Genomic DNA, 13,698 nt, shown 5'->3' with positions numbered 1-13,698 from the left:
TTCTAGAATCTTGTTAATGACATGCTAGTTACTTGTTAATCATGCTAATGCCATGCTAGTGACTTCCTAGTCATGCTAGCAACATGCTAGTCACTTGTCAATCATGATGGATACATGTTAACGTCATGTTAATGACATGATATGCCGCGTTTCCACCAAAACATTTGTACCATGAACTTTTTTCCCCAGGAACTATTTTCCCCCCAGACCTGTTGCTTTCTGTGTTTCCACCACAATGTAAAGTACAGGGAACATTCGGCAAATAGACTGGTGACATAGGTCTGCTCGCGTTTCTCAATACAAAGTACGCTGATTTTGGATGTGCTTCCTCGGTAGTTCAGACTTTGTGCAGTAGACTCTGGAGTGTGATGTCCGCGACGACGCAAATCCGGTATATCTGCAAACAGTAGCGTACTTGATAACATCAGTCAGCTCGCCTTGACTACTGCAATATTCCTCACTGTACATTTACAATAAAACAAAATAAGATAGCAGAAATGTACTTAGTTTTTTATTTATTTATTTATTTTTTAGCCTTTATTTAACCAGATAAAAAAACTCATTGAGATTAAAAATCTCTTTTTCAAGAGTGACCTGGCCAAGACAACAGCATTTACATACAATTTAAAAAACATACATGACATCAAAAAAACAAATGATATTTAGTCAATGTGTACAAGTTTAGAAACAGTTACATTTTCCAAGTTCATTGAGTTTTAAATTCTCCCAATTTCACAAGTTCAGAAAGATTTAGGTCCTTTTGCAGTTCATTCCATGCACGGGGGGCAATGTACTGAAATGCTGCCTTACCCAACTCTGTTCTCACTCTGGGAACCACCATCAGTATGTTCTTCTGAGAACGCAGAGCATACTGTTGTTGGTTTTTTCGCATGTATTTGCAGAGGTAAGATGGGAGGAGCCCAAGAATACATATATAAATTTTTTAAAAGACCATGCATTCATAAAAAGGAGATCTCCGTAATCCAATAAAGGTAAAAAAGTTGCAGAAATCAAACGTTTCCTTGTATAAACAGAGAAACATGATTTATTTCTGAAAAGAAAACTGAGCTTTAGCTTCAGTTTACGTACAAGATGCTCAATATGCTGTTTAAAGGACAAATTTTCATCAATAACAAAGCCTAAATACTTATGAGAAGAGACCATTTGGATTTCTTTTCCATCAGCTAGTTTTATTTTAGGAAGCTGAGAGGGTAACTGTTTTCTGTTTGAGAAAACCATAACTTTAGATTTGTCCGCATTTAACACTAGTCTCAGCTGATTTAGATGAGACTGAACAGCATCAAACGCAGACTGTAAGAAATCAAAGGCTTGTTCAATTGAAGGAGACGAACAATAGATAACTGTGTCATCAGCATAAAAGTGAAAAAAAGCATTTGACACCTTTTTACCGAGATCATTCACATAAATAGAAAACAGCAATGGCCCCAGAACAGAACCCTGGGGTACTCCTTTAGTTATTTAAAGAAAGGAGGAAGACATGCCAACTAGGTGTACACACTGAGTTCTACCTGATAGATAGTTAGAAAACCAGCCAATAGCATTGTCAGACAGACCAATTTTATGAAGCTGATTTAACAGGGTGACATGATCGACGGTGTCAAAGGCCTTTGACAAGTCAATAAACAACACTGTACAGAACTTTTTACAATCAAGAGCATCAACGATATCATTAACTACTTTAACTGCAGCAGTTATTGTACTGTGTAATTTTCGAAAACCAGATTGATTGTTTGATAAAATTTCATGAGCCTCAATAAATTTTCTAAGCTGTTCTGCAACAATTTTCTCAAAGACCTTTGCCAGGATACATAACTTTTATATCGGCCTATAGTTATTAAGATTGGCCGAGTCCCCTCCTTTCAACAAGGGAAGAACAAAAGCAGACTTCCAGACCATAAGGATGACATTGTTTAAAAGGCTTAAGTTAAAAAGATATGTCAAAGGTTCAGTTATAAAATCTTTTGACATTTTAAGAAGAAAAGGATCAAGATTGTCTGCACCTGCAGATTTGTCTGTTTCCAGCTCTTTAAGAGCTCTGTAGACCTCTGCCTCAGTCACTGGTCTGAAAACAAACGAGCCTATTGAGGAAGCTAATAGAGGGGGCGATGAAATCCCTTTTTGTTCAAAAATTTTGGTAGTTGGATTCAATGTCTCATATAGACAACCTGATGAAACAAAATGTTTGTTAAAACAATTTAGTATTTCAGATTTATCTGTGAGAATAAGTGCATTTTCCATAATGCATGTTGGGAGTTCATTGGTCTGTATGTTTCCGTAGGATGATTTAATAACTTTCCAAAAATTTTTGGGATCATTAAGATTACTTGTGGTTTTAGACAAGTAATATTCAGATTTGCTCTTTTTAATAAGGGAAGTGCAGCGATTTCTGAGTTGTCTAAAACTCAGCCAGTCAACCTGAGACTTTGTTTTTCTGGCCTTAGCCCAAGCATGATCTCTTTCCTTCAAAATGTCAGACAGCTCACAGGAGAACCAGGGATTATTGCGACCCTACACTCTAAATTTGCGAAACGGTGCATGTTTGTTGATAATTTCAGACAAAGCATCATAAAAAAATTTCCAAGCTAGTTCTACATCATTAATAAGAAAAATCTTTTTCCAGTCAGAGATCCACAAGTCATGATAAAAAGCTTGTTCACAGAAATGTTTAAAATCCCGTTTAAACACAATTTGAGGTCTTCTTTTAATAATTTTTGTTTGTCTGACAGTGGTGACAACACAATGGTCACTTAAATCATTGGCAAATATTCCCACAGCAGTATATTTATGTGGAACATTTGTAAAAATTAGATCAAGGATGGAGGATTTTTTTGGCTGTTTAAGATTTGGCCGTGTTGGATCACTGATCAGCTGTGTAAGATTAAAAGAATCACAAATTACTTTAAAATGATCAGAAACAGACGTAAGCCAATCCAGATTAAAATCTCCGACAAGAAGAATCTCATTAAAATTTAACATTGCTAGCTGTTCAGTCAATAAGGACAAAGCATCATTTGTTGCTGAAGGAGGTCTTTAACAGCCTACAATTGTGATAGAATGGCCCTCATAAAGTTCTACTTTCAAAGCAAGACATTCAAACTTTTTACTAATAGACAACGATGACAGAACAGTTACCAAAAATCTGTTCCTTACGTAAAGAGCAACACCACCGCCTTTTCTGGGACGGTCACAGCGAAAAACATTGTAACCCCTGATAGCAATGTCATTATCTGTAATTGATTTTTTAGTTCAGGGATATGTGTGTATATATATATATATATATATATATATATATATATATATATATACAGCCATTACAGTGAAACGAAATCTTATATAAATTTGCCTTTTTTAAATAAATTTTAACATATAGATAAATAGATACAGACCAAAAATAACCTGTTAGATTTAACCAAAACAAATTATATTTTATGTTTAACCACTAAAGAGACATCAGAGCCAGTGGCACATATCAGAAGGTCTGGCAGAGGAGAGGCTGCTCTGAGCGGATACATTATCACTGAGTTCCCGCTGATCGCGTGGAGCTCACGTCTCAATTGAAATCGGCAAAACACATTTTTAAATATGCGCTGTTTTTATAAATAAACCACAGATTTGAGTTTTAAACAACTACATTCTCGCCTGAAATACTTTTTAAAATTACATTTCATGACACAATAACGGTAATATTTTAAAAATGATCCGAATTAATGATGGTGGGACCAATCAGCATGTTTAGCCACCAAGTCCCGCCCCCGAAAGTTCCAGAACTACCTTTCCAGCAGAGACTTTCTGAGGGGATTTTTTTTTACCTGGAACTTTATTTAGTTCCTGGTTCCTGCGGGGGAAACACACCGAGTACCAGCCCAAAGTCCCTAGCTCCTAGGTAGAACGTGGCAATAGTCACCAGGGCTGGGAAGGTTACTTTTAAAATGTATTTTACTACAGATTACAAAATATAAGCTTTAAAACATAATCAGTAACGTATTTCGTTAGATTACTCAGGTTTAGTGACTTAATCTAAATACTTTAGAATACTTTGAAATACTTAAGCTTTGTAACACAAAGGAACATAACTCGATGTTTTTTTTTTTTTATGCTTTCGGACAATCTACCAGCCATAAGATTTGCGTTTTCTTTGCATTTTATTTTTAAGAATGTATATTTAATCTAATTTAAGAATTTATTTTTAAGTTTTAAATGTAGATGTGCCCGCTGTACAGTGCTCACCACTACTCACAAACACGGGCCGCTCAGTGACACTCATTCACTTAGAGCCCCCATCAATAAACGCGAAACGTGATCTGTGTGCAGAAAAACCATCAGTAGACACGAAATGTGTTCCTCCCTGAGTGCACACCTACGAGCAATCACTGTAAGCTAGCCTATGCACCACACACACACCATCTTAAAGTTTGCCTACAAACTTTATTATCTAGTTTCATAATTCATTTCAAAATAATGAAATGTAATGGCTTACGTTCTACTAGCTTGACGTAGCTACTAATAGAGAATAATAAAAATTTCGAAAAAACTGACAGAAGTGTCCCTACATTATTTTGAGAACATAATATCATATAAACTGGTAAGTAGAAAAAATATTTAGTGTCAACTTAATCAGAGTAAATGTTTCCATATATATATATTATATATATAATGTTTTCACAGAGAATAAAACGGCATTTATAATATATAACTGCCTTCCTTCATACATAAATGTATGTATGTCTCTGGTGCATGTATGTAAATATGTATAAATATTGAACATTTCTCAACCACAATGAACTCTATAGTTTAAAAGTAGTTTTTAGATTCATAAACTTTGCAAATTGGTAAAGTGTTTCCTAATGCAGACTTCATTACCATTTAATGACAGAATAATACTTATTGCTAAATAAAGAACATCAAAGTTTAAAGTTTTAAATTTGTTTATTTATAACAAACTTTTAAATGAACTCTATTTACAGGGATTTATTTATTTAGATTTTTTCAATTTCCAATTTTATTCCAAAACACAGTTCATGCTGTGTTACAGGTTTTATAAAACGCTCTTTACCATAAACTCATCCGGGCTTTCATTTTATAATGGTTAACTGTTCATTTAATGCCTTATTTTCATCAAAAATAGGCTTGGAAAAAATGTTAACCACATTTATATAAAAACAGAATTATATCATGATACGGAGTATCCAATTTTACAAGCACCAAAAATTAAATAGATCAAATGTCTAATTTGTATAGCTACATACAATATGACTAATAGCATTACAATATGTAACTTCATACTAATTTTTAAATGCTTAAATTCACACTTATATTGCAGTTACACATCGCAGTCATTACAGACACTGAAACACTACTTTCCCACATTGTTATGCTGTCTGTACTTTATATAATGCAGATTCAATAGTCTGCAAATTTGGAATGTACAATATACAAAGGAAAATGTGACAAACATTTGTCAAAAAGGTGATTTCCACTGGGCAAGGTATTGTCTCAAGCCAGGCCCACCATGGAAGCACTGAGATCCCACAGTCTGCGGGCTGCAGCATCATCCCTACCCTGAGGAGCTGCCTCTTTCACGGCACAATCACTGTAAAACCACCAAGAGAGGAATTAACCACAGCCAGAAATGATCATAATTGAACAGCAATTGTCAGAAAAAGAGAGGTAAAAATCTTACTGCATTAAACACAGGTGACTGAAGCAGCTACTGACCTGTAGTAAAGGCCGCTGGTATTCTGCAGATTCTCATCCACTGCACAGTAGATGGTGGTCTGTGCACCCTGCAAAGGTGATTTAACACAGAAGAAAAAAGGCAAGAACAAAAGCCTCTTCCATAGAGGCAAAGAGGGCAAAAAGTGTCGGCCCAGCTCAGTATGGATCACCCCAGGATGAAGAGCGTAAGTTGTCACTCCTGTGCCTGAATGTTAGACAGAGAGAGTTTGCAAGCAACATGATTGAGTGTGTGTGTGTGTGTGTGTGTGTGTGTGTGTAGATGAGACACTGTGATATTTCAATACTGTAAGAGTAAGAAAGTTTGTATTGTAGAACTTAGTCAGTGTAGCCTCATTTAATTTTGGATAGGAATGAAAATAAGGCTGTGAGGGATAGAAGTACAGCGCATTCAGTAGATTATGAAACGTAATTCAGAAAAATATATCTTTCTTTATAAAGAATGTATAAAACTGCATAGAAAGTTGTTAGTTGTGAAAATGACATCTTGTACCTTAATACAGTGAATAATATTATATATTTTACAAATCTTACAGCCCCGTTTTCATCCATGTTAAAATCAATATAGCCTCTAACCTGAATCATGTGTATAGTTTACCTTTCAGTCTGACAGCTAGTTCCCGGGTAAACAAAACATTGGCCAGTTTGCTCTGTTGATAGCTTATTGATGGATCATAGTGTTTCTCCAGGTTTATATCATCAAAATGAATCTTGCCTGTAAAACAGAAAATAATCTCAATTATTATAAGGAATCCAAATACTGAATGTCCAGGGAATTGGATAAGGAGTACAATCACTGCTTACAGTAATTTGGAGACAGCAAAATAATGAAAAAGTGTTATTTAGTTTAGCACATAAAGACATATGGGCCTCCACACCTCTTTCATGGGCCAGGCTAGAAACATTGACAACTCGGCTGGGTGTTGATTTCTTCAACACGTCCAGAAGTAAGTTGGTAAGCAAGAAATGACCCAGATGGTTCACACCAAACTGCATCTCAAAGCCATCATCTGTCTTCCACTGTGGGCACATCATTACCCCTGTTGACAGAATTTTTTTTAAATGCAAATAAAAATATAAATACATAGTGTTTAAATATATTTCAATTAAATAAACAGACATCAACCGTATGTTCATGCATTACAAACTGGCTGACATTATTATTATTATTATTATCCTTACCAGCATTATTAATGAGAATATCCAGTCTCTGTTCATTCTGCTGTACATCTTTGGCCAGAGCTCGGACAGACTGCAAGGAGGCCAGATCCAGCATCTTCACAACCACATTGCCATTTCCACTCCTCTTTCTGACTTCATCTGCTGCTTTGTTGGCTCTGCCCATATCTCGGCAAGCCAGGATGACCCTTGCACCTGAACAGTGGAGGTTTAGAAATGGTCGTTGTAAAGACTAACCATCAATCCTTCAACAAACATTCAAAACATTAGCCTAAGAATTACAATCTGAGCCATGTTAGGGTGGTTTGATAATAGATTGATTGCCTACTTTAACCAATTCTATCTTCCCCAATGTGGATTCATTATCCTTTTTACAGCACAATGTACTGTATAAGGAGGGTACTATCAACCAGTATAAATATACATCAACTTAATAAGTTAGAGCCTACATAAATTATCTAACCAGTCTGTTTGTGTAATGCTAGAACAGAATTTCCATTTGCACTGCTATTACGGACATCGATGTGATGCTCATTTTGTATCTGGAGCTTTTTTCTTAAAAAAAATAAAATTATATATATATATATATATATATATATATATATATATATATATATATATATATATTAATAATATATATATTAACCGCTCAATTCAGACCAAGAATTGACTTGAATACACTGAATACAACTCTACTGTGATGAACATTATAGAGTTTTGGAGTTTAATGTCAGAAATCACTAGGTGGTGTAACTATCCAGATATGGCAAAAAAGCTATGCAAGTTAAGCAATTTAGTTTTGAAATAGTTTAGTTTAAACCTTTGTCCTTCAAATCAAGGTCAGTCTTTTGCCTTGTCATGGAAAACAAAAACCAGAGTGAGACCCTCCTGACTGTGTTTCAAGGTTGACATGAAGTTTTCCTTAGTCACATACAGTACTTTGAGCTTTTCAGTAAACATAAGCTGAGCTAACCCCATAAAACGTGTTCAACTTTTGTCATCATCTTGTACATCCCTACTGAGAAATTAGTAATACAAAATAGGCTTGCTAATATCCTAGAGTAAAACAGACAAACTTTGCCATAATTTATAAAAAACAAAAAAAACAAACTTATTTCAATTTAGAAGACTTTAAGTATACCAGTTTGGTATGACAAAAGTCCAAACGCAGGGCATTTTTTATTAAGTACATAAATATGTAAATGTATTTGTAACATTCTAAGCAAAAAATAAAAGTATTTCAAATATTTTTCAGTAAACATATATATAATATAATTTTTTTTTTTTTTACTAGGGTTTATATACTCCACATATGATGCTTGTTAAACAAATACTTAAAATAACATCTTTAGAGCTCCATTAAACTGAACGGACCTCTCTTGGCCATGTCCACCGCTGTCTCTTTGCCGATACCAGTGTTGGCTCCCGTGATCAGAACAGTTTTACCGTCCAAGCGTGCTCTGCTGCGGCAGACTCCTCCAGCCAGCCATCTCCGCAGGGCAAAGATCCCGACACCTACCGGGACAGGTGCGACATTAGACCAGAAGCATTACCTCACCTCTAACCTACTCTCCAGACGTGGGTAACTTAACATAGGAAAAGGCCATACATGACGCAAGAGGCCTGTTCTAATATATATTAATATTTATAATTACATTAAATAAAGCATAGCCCCCCACATATTTTTGACTTTTCTCTTTTACATTTTACATGACTTGTAATAACCAGCCGTTCAAGTTTACAGGACAAAAGGTTTGCACTGACAATAACTGTTTCTAAAGTGAGAATAACAAGGGAAACTCTGTAATAATAAATGACATGTGTGTTCCTTAACGCATTCAGATTTAGTCAAATTAATTTGTCATGTCTGGAGATCTCAGATTGAAAGTGAAATACGTTTACTTATTTTTCGTTGTCGAGGGAAGCCACAACCAGATTTAAATATAGCCTACAACATAATGATTTTATAAAGTTTAGCCTACCCGTCACCAGGACAGCGGTGATTCCTGTAGGATGTTCTTCCACAAACTCCTTCACTGCCTTTGTGTAGTCCTGCATTATTACACCTGGTAGATTCTCCTTTCACTGTGTAGTTGTGACAGTCCAGCTCCTTCAAGAGCGAAAGTGTAGACAGATCAGCGCACTACACTTTTTTTTTCCTTCGGAGTAAACCCAGTGGACTCCAGGCTCTAATTTCAAAATAGAAGTCCGGTTGTTGCTTGTAAAAACGCGACTGTAATAAATATAAATGACAATAATCAATAGTTTAATAAAACATGCTCAGTTAATAAACTTTTCAGTGGTGTTGGCTTACGGTGTGAGTAATGCTGACCCAAGCAATCATATTTGTAGATCCTCGGCATAAAATGTTTGAAAACACCTGCCTTAGCAGGCTATAAATATAGACAAAATTGTCCGTGGCACAGGACACATTTATTGTATATATAAGGTCATTGTAATAATTGTTATAAGAGTGTTTTGGTGTGTATTTCATGAGATTTTCTACCTAGGCGAGAGAATTAAACGTAGCACGTGTTTCTACCAATGTTTTCTCCCCAGTCAATGAAAAATATCAGTTTTGTTATACATCATTAAACAAATAATAGTTCAGATGTAGCAAAAGGGTGAAAGACAAACTATAAATACGAAGATTAAGATTTCTACTAATAAAGTAAACTAGGCTTATAATCCTACATGTTCAAGGATATCGTTTTTGTTAAATCGCTTTATGTGTCTGGTTTACACTTGGTTTCATCATCAGATCATTAAAATTTCCAAAAAAAGTGTGGACCACATAGTTTATGTACTGTTAACCGCTTTGTTTTGTCCAAAGTAACGTTAACAGGATATGAGCAATGAATGCTGTCTCTACTGCCACATACTGGTAACGTTAACTGTCTACGAACACCTCAGTCAGGAACCTCGTTAGAATTACTGCAAAATATCACAAGACGCTACTTCTGTTATTATTTCGCATGATCACATCATCATTTTCCTTTCATTTTAATTAAAAAACTGCCTGTTCAATCTGGGCAAATCCTTTTCTTATAATTTCGGAAATAATCTTTATTTTGAAAAATAAAGCGGCAAATAAACCGGAAGTAACCTGTCCTCCTGCCACGTCAGTTGTGTTTAGCTTTCAAGCTGTCAAGTCTTTGGTCAAGTGTCTGAGACAAAGTTCAGCAATTCAGCTGCAACTCAATGGAGGAGGCTTTCTGTGAATTTTAAAGAACAAATTAAGTTTTCTTCCACGTAAACATTATGAGATACCATTTTCTTGTAATTTTGGCTGTGTACATAGCCTTTGCAAATGCCACCGAATTAACTTTTGAATTGCCCGATAACGAGAAACAATGCTTTTACGAGGAGCTAGAGCAAGGAACAAAGTTTGATATAGACTTTCAGGTAACAGGACAGCTGCTTTGAACAAAATTTGCTTTTATTTTTGTTGGCAATGTTAATTTATATTTTGTTTTCTCAGCTGAAAAACGTTGTTAAACAACTTAAAATATTATTGATAGCAACACTTTTCTTTCCATACAGGTTATTGCTGGAGGAAACTATGATGTTGACTGTTTTGTGACAGATCCCCTGAATAATATGCTGTATCAGGAGCGAAAAAAGCAATATGACAGCTTTTCCCATACAACAACCATGAAGGGAGTGTACACAGTCTGCTTCAGCAATGAGTTCTCAACATTCTCTCACAAAATTGTTTACCTGGACTTCAGAACTGGAGAGGATGACAGATTAATGCCCGACATGAACAGAGCGACGGCTCTCACACAGGTGAGAAACACAACCAGCATGCACTCATACATAGCATGCACTGTGCATATCTGCATTTGATATGAACCTCTGAATAAATCATGCAGATGGAGTCAGCCTGCCTGTCTATCCACGAGATCCTGAAAGTGGTTTCAGATTCTCAGACTTGGTATCGTCTTCGGGAGGCTCAGGACCGAATCAGGGCTGAAGACCTGAATGAACGCGTGCATTTTTGGTCCATTGGGGAGACCATCATCCTGTTTGTGGTCTGCATTGGCCAGGTGCTTATGCTTAAGAGTTTCTTCAATGAGAAGAAAGCCACCAGCACATAGACCTAGTTTTCTAGTTTGCTGCTGCCTTTCCGTTAATCAGTCAGATCCCCTTAAAACAACATTGACTGATGCCTACAACCAACCAAAAATTACATCTGTGTCAAACAAAATGCCTTAAATATTCAATAATGTACTAAAAGCTATGAAAGAGTTCATTATCTTGTGTAGTAATGGAAATTGACCTGCTGCACTGTTATGTTACCACATCTAAAATGTTTCTTGTTTGTACCAGTGGTGTTTTGTGAAATTTTTACATTTCCCACTTTAAGTGTGTGCACTTGTCAACTTTAAATGCATATGTCTTAACATATACTTTATATAGAAAAGAAAGAATAGTTTTGGTGGTTTGTGTTTAGGTAATTATGATAATATTATAATGAATTTGGACCTCTAGTTTTCTGTTTAGCAAAGCCTTTTTGTTTATTTCACATTAAAAAGGGAAAACACCATGGTGAATGATTTATATAGATCTGGCAAAATATGAAACGCTTGTTAAAAGTCATTATTTTCCAACCCCTTAATTATATATCCTGTCTAATGGTAAGTGCCAGCCACACGCACCACTGCCGATTTTTCCCCAACTCTAAGTTACTTTGGGGATATCGAACAAGGGCTTGCACTTTTTTTGGACTAACTGAAACATCAACTTAATGTGCAATTTCTAAAGATATTTTATAAATGTATTACACTTTTTTGGATATTTGTTACAAACAAATCTTATTTTGTATACCTCAGTCCAGGATGTTAAATCGATTTGTGACGTTTATTGATTTATGAAATTAATGCCATAAATTGTTGTTTGTATTCATGCCTTGTGTTAATTCACCAATTAAAAACAGTTTAGAATTGATTTTTGAAGTGCAGAGGTTTACCTAACAGTACTCTTCTCTAAGATCACAATAATTTAATTTTTAGAGGCCTCAAGTTGCTTTATAAATTTATACACAAAATTCCTGATAACAGCATATAACATGGGCACCTGATTCAAAACAAAAAGCTGACTGGCACTGACTCCACCATGGGACTTTTAATAAGAGTCGCAGTGCATCATTGAATACAACCTGCAACTTGTTAAATTTAGCTTTGCTATAACTGCACCACAAGTGGGCAGTATACAGTGGAGTGCAATAGGTTTTAAACAAAGCTATTTTGACCTCAACAGTACACATGCTAAATTTATGAAAAAGCATGTTAGCTTGTGCATACAATTTACAATACTGTCTCTGAATGTCATCATCATCACAATTCTAATGATGCGACCCAGATATTTTACCTTTACCAAAGATAACTCCTGTCCAGCCAAATAAAAAGAAGGAAACCAGGTGCTACGGTCCTACTTTGTCCTCACCAATATATCAACACTCTATTTGGTGTTAAACTTTAAATCATATTGCTCACCATAGTCAGAGCAGAGGCTAAGCAATTGTTGCAGCCCAGTAGAGTAAGGTGACATTACAACTAAGTCATCTGCATACAGTAGATGGTTCAAAAGTCTTTCTCCCACCATGCTGCCAGTAGTACAGTTTTTAGTTCTCTGTGTAAGATCGTCTATATAAAGGTTAAAGAGCATGGGTGACAATATTCCACCCTTTCTAACCCCATTTTTCACTAAAATAGGCTCTTATGTTGTCGTGCCCCATCTAATCTGCATTGTTTGGTGTGTGTACCAAAAATGCATGACCCGGGATAGGTATGGGGAAACTCCTCGCTGCTGTCATTTTACAAATAGCTTTCCATGATTAATGTGGACAAAGGCTTTGGATGCATCTAAGAAGCACTGACACATAGTGGAGATCTGCCTTCTGCACTTACTCACAGCCTCTTCCAGATACACATATCAGTCCCATGTTTACTTTTAAAACCAAATTGCTCATCATTGGTAATAACATATTGCTGAAATCTGTCCAGTGATATTATCTAATACCTTAGACATCACGCTGGCTAAGGCAACAGGCCTATAGTTTTCTATGCTAGATATTTTCCCTGTTTTGTCTTTAATTACAGGTACCAGCAAAACAGAAAGCCTAGAACTGGGCAATTTGCCACGAATCAACATTCCAGTAAAACATAAGGCCAATAAAACGACAAGTCTGTGATTAGCAAATTTCAAAAGCTCGGCTGTGATCTGATCTAGGCCTGAAGACTTATTCAGAACTAATTTCCTACAGCAGAAGCTACTCCCTCAGCCTTGATAACCTGACTAGTTAGACACATTCCCAATAATGAAATCATCACTTTTAACACAATTGAATAGGTAGGTCACTGTAATGCTTTCTCCAAAGATCTGTAATATTTTCAGATCCAGTAACCCCTTCAACACTAGAGGGCAGGGGACTTTTACTAGCATTCATCACTTTAACTTCTTTCCAGAAATCTTGTATATCATTTTGTAATCATTTTTGAGCTGCAGAGTTAGCTCTGAGAGTATCTTCACTCCTTTTTATGAAGCGAACAGCATATTTAAACTGTGTGACAGGTTGTTTCTTTACGTCCCATTGGCCATTCCTTGGTTTCCCAGAAGCAACCCAGTTTTTTAAGGCTTCTTTTGCTTGGTGATGGAGTTTACTCACATGCTCACTCCATCCTGGTCTAATACTATATTGTTTAGATATTTTGTTACAAAATGATTTGCTTGCATTGTTTAGTACAGTTTCATCACACATGT

The 13,698-nt window shown here is 35.8% G+C and overlaps 2 protein-coding genes across 2 annotated transcripts; one reads left to right on the top strand and one right to left on the bottom strand.

Annotated features, from left to right (window-relative positions):
* Window positions 1-5,001: 5,001 nt before the first annotated feature.
* Window positions 5,002-9,114, bottom strand: si:ch211-107o10.3 (retinol dehydrogenase 11). Its single transcript, XM_026267311.1, has 7 exons — window positions 8,916-9,114; window positions 8,308-8,448; window positions 6,937-7,128; window positions 6,633-6,794; window positions 6,353-6,469; window positions 5,737-5,941; window positions 5,002-5,611 (listed from the first exon to the last, which is right to left on the bottom strand). The coding sequence occupies exons 1-7, from the start codon at window positions 8,989-8,991 to the stop codon at window positions 5,515-5,517; spliced, it is 990 nt and encodes a 329-aa protein (XP_026123096.1). The 5' UTR covers window positions 8,992-9,114; the 3' UTR covers window positions 5,002-5,514.
* A 1,080-nt stretch (window positions 9,115-10,194) lies between these two features.
* On the top strand, window positions 10,195-11,883 carry tmed3 (transmembrane p24 trafficking protein 3). Its single transcript, XM_026267309.1, has 3 exons — window positions 10,195-10,338; window positions 10,477-10,722; window positions 10,809-11,883. Exons 1-3 carry the CDS (start codon window positions 10,195-10,197, stop codon window positions 11,031-11,033), a joined length of 615 nt encoding a protein of 204 aa, XP_026123094.1. The 3' UTR covers window positions 11,034-11,883.
* Window positions 11,884-13,698: the final 1,815 nt, after the last annotated feature.

The sequence above is a fragment of the Carassius auratus genome, chromosome 7 (assembly GCF_003368295.1).
Source record: "Carassius auratus strain Wakin chromosome 7, ASM336829v1, whole genome shotgun sequence".
In the NCBI taxonomy this organism is placed as follows: domain Eukaryota; kingdom Metazoa; phylum Chordata; class Actinopteri; order Cypriniformes; family Cyprinidae; genus Carassius; species Carassius auratus.
This window is presented reverse-complemented; position numbering and strand designations above follow the sequence as displayed.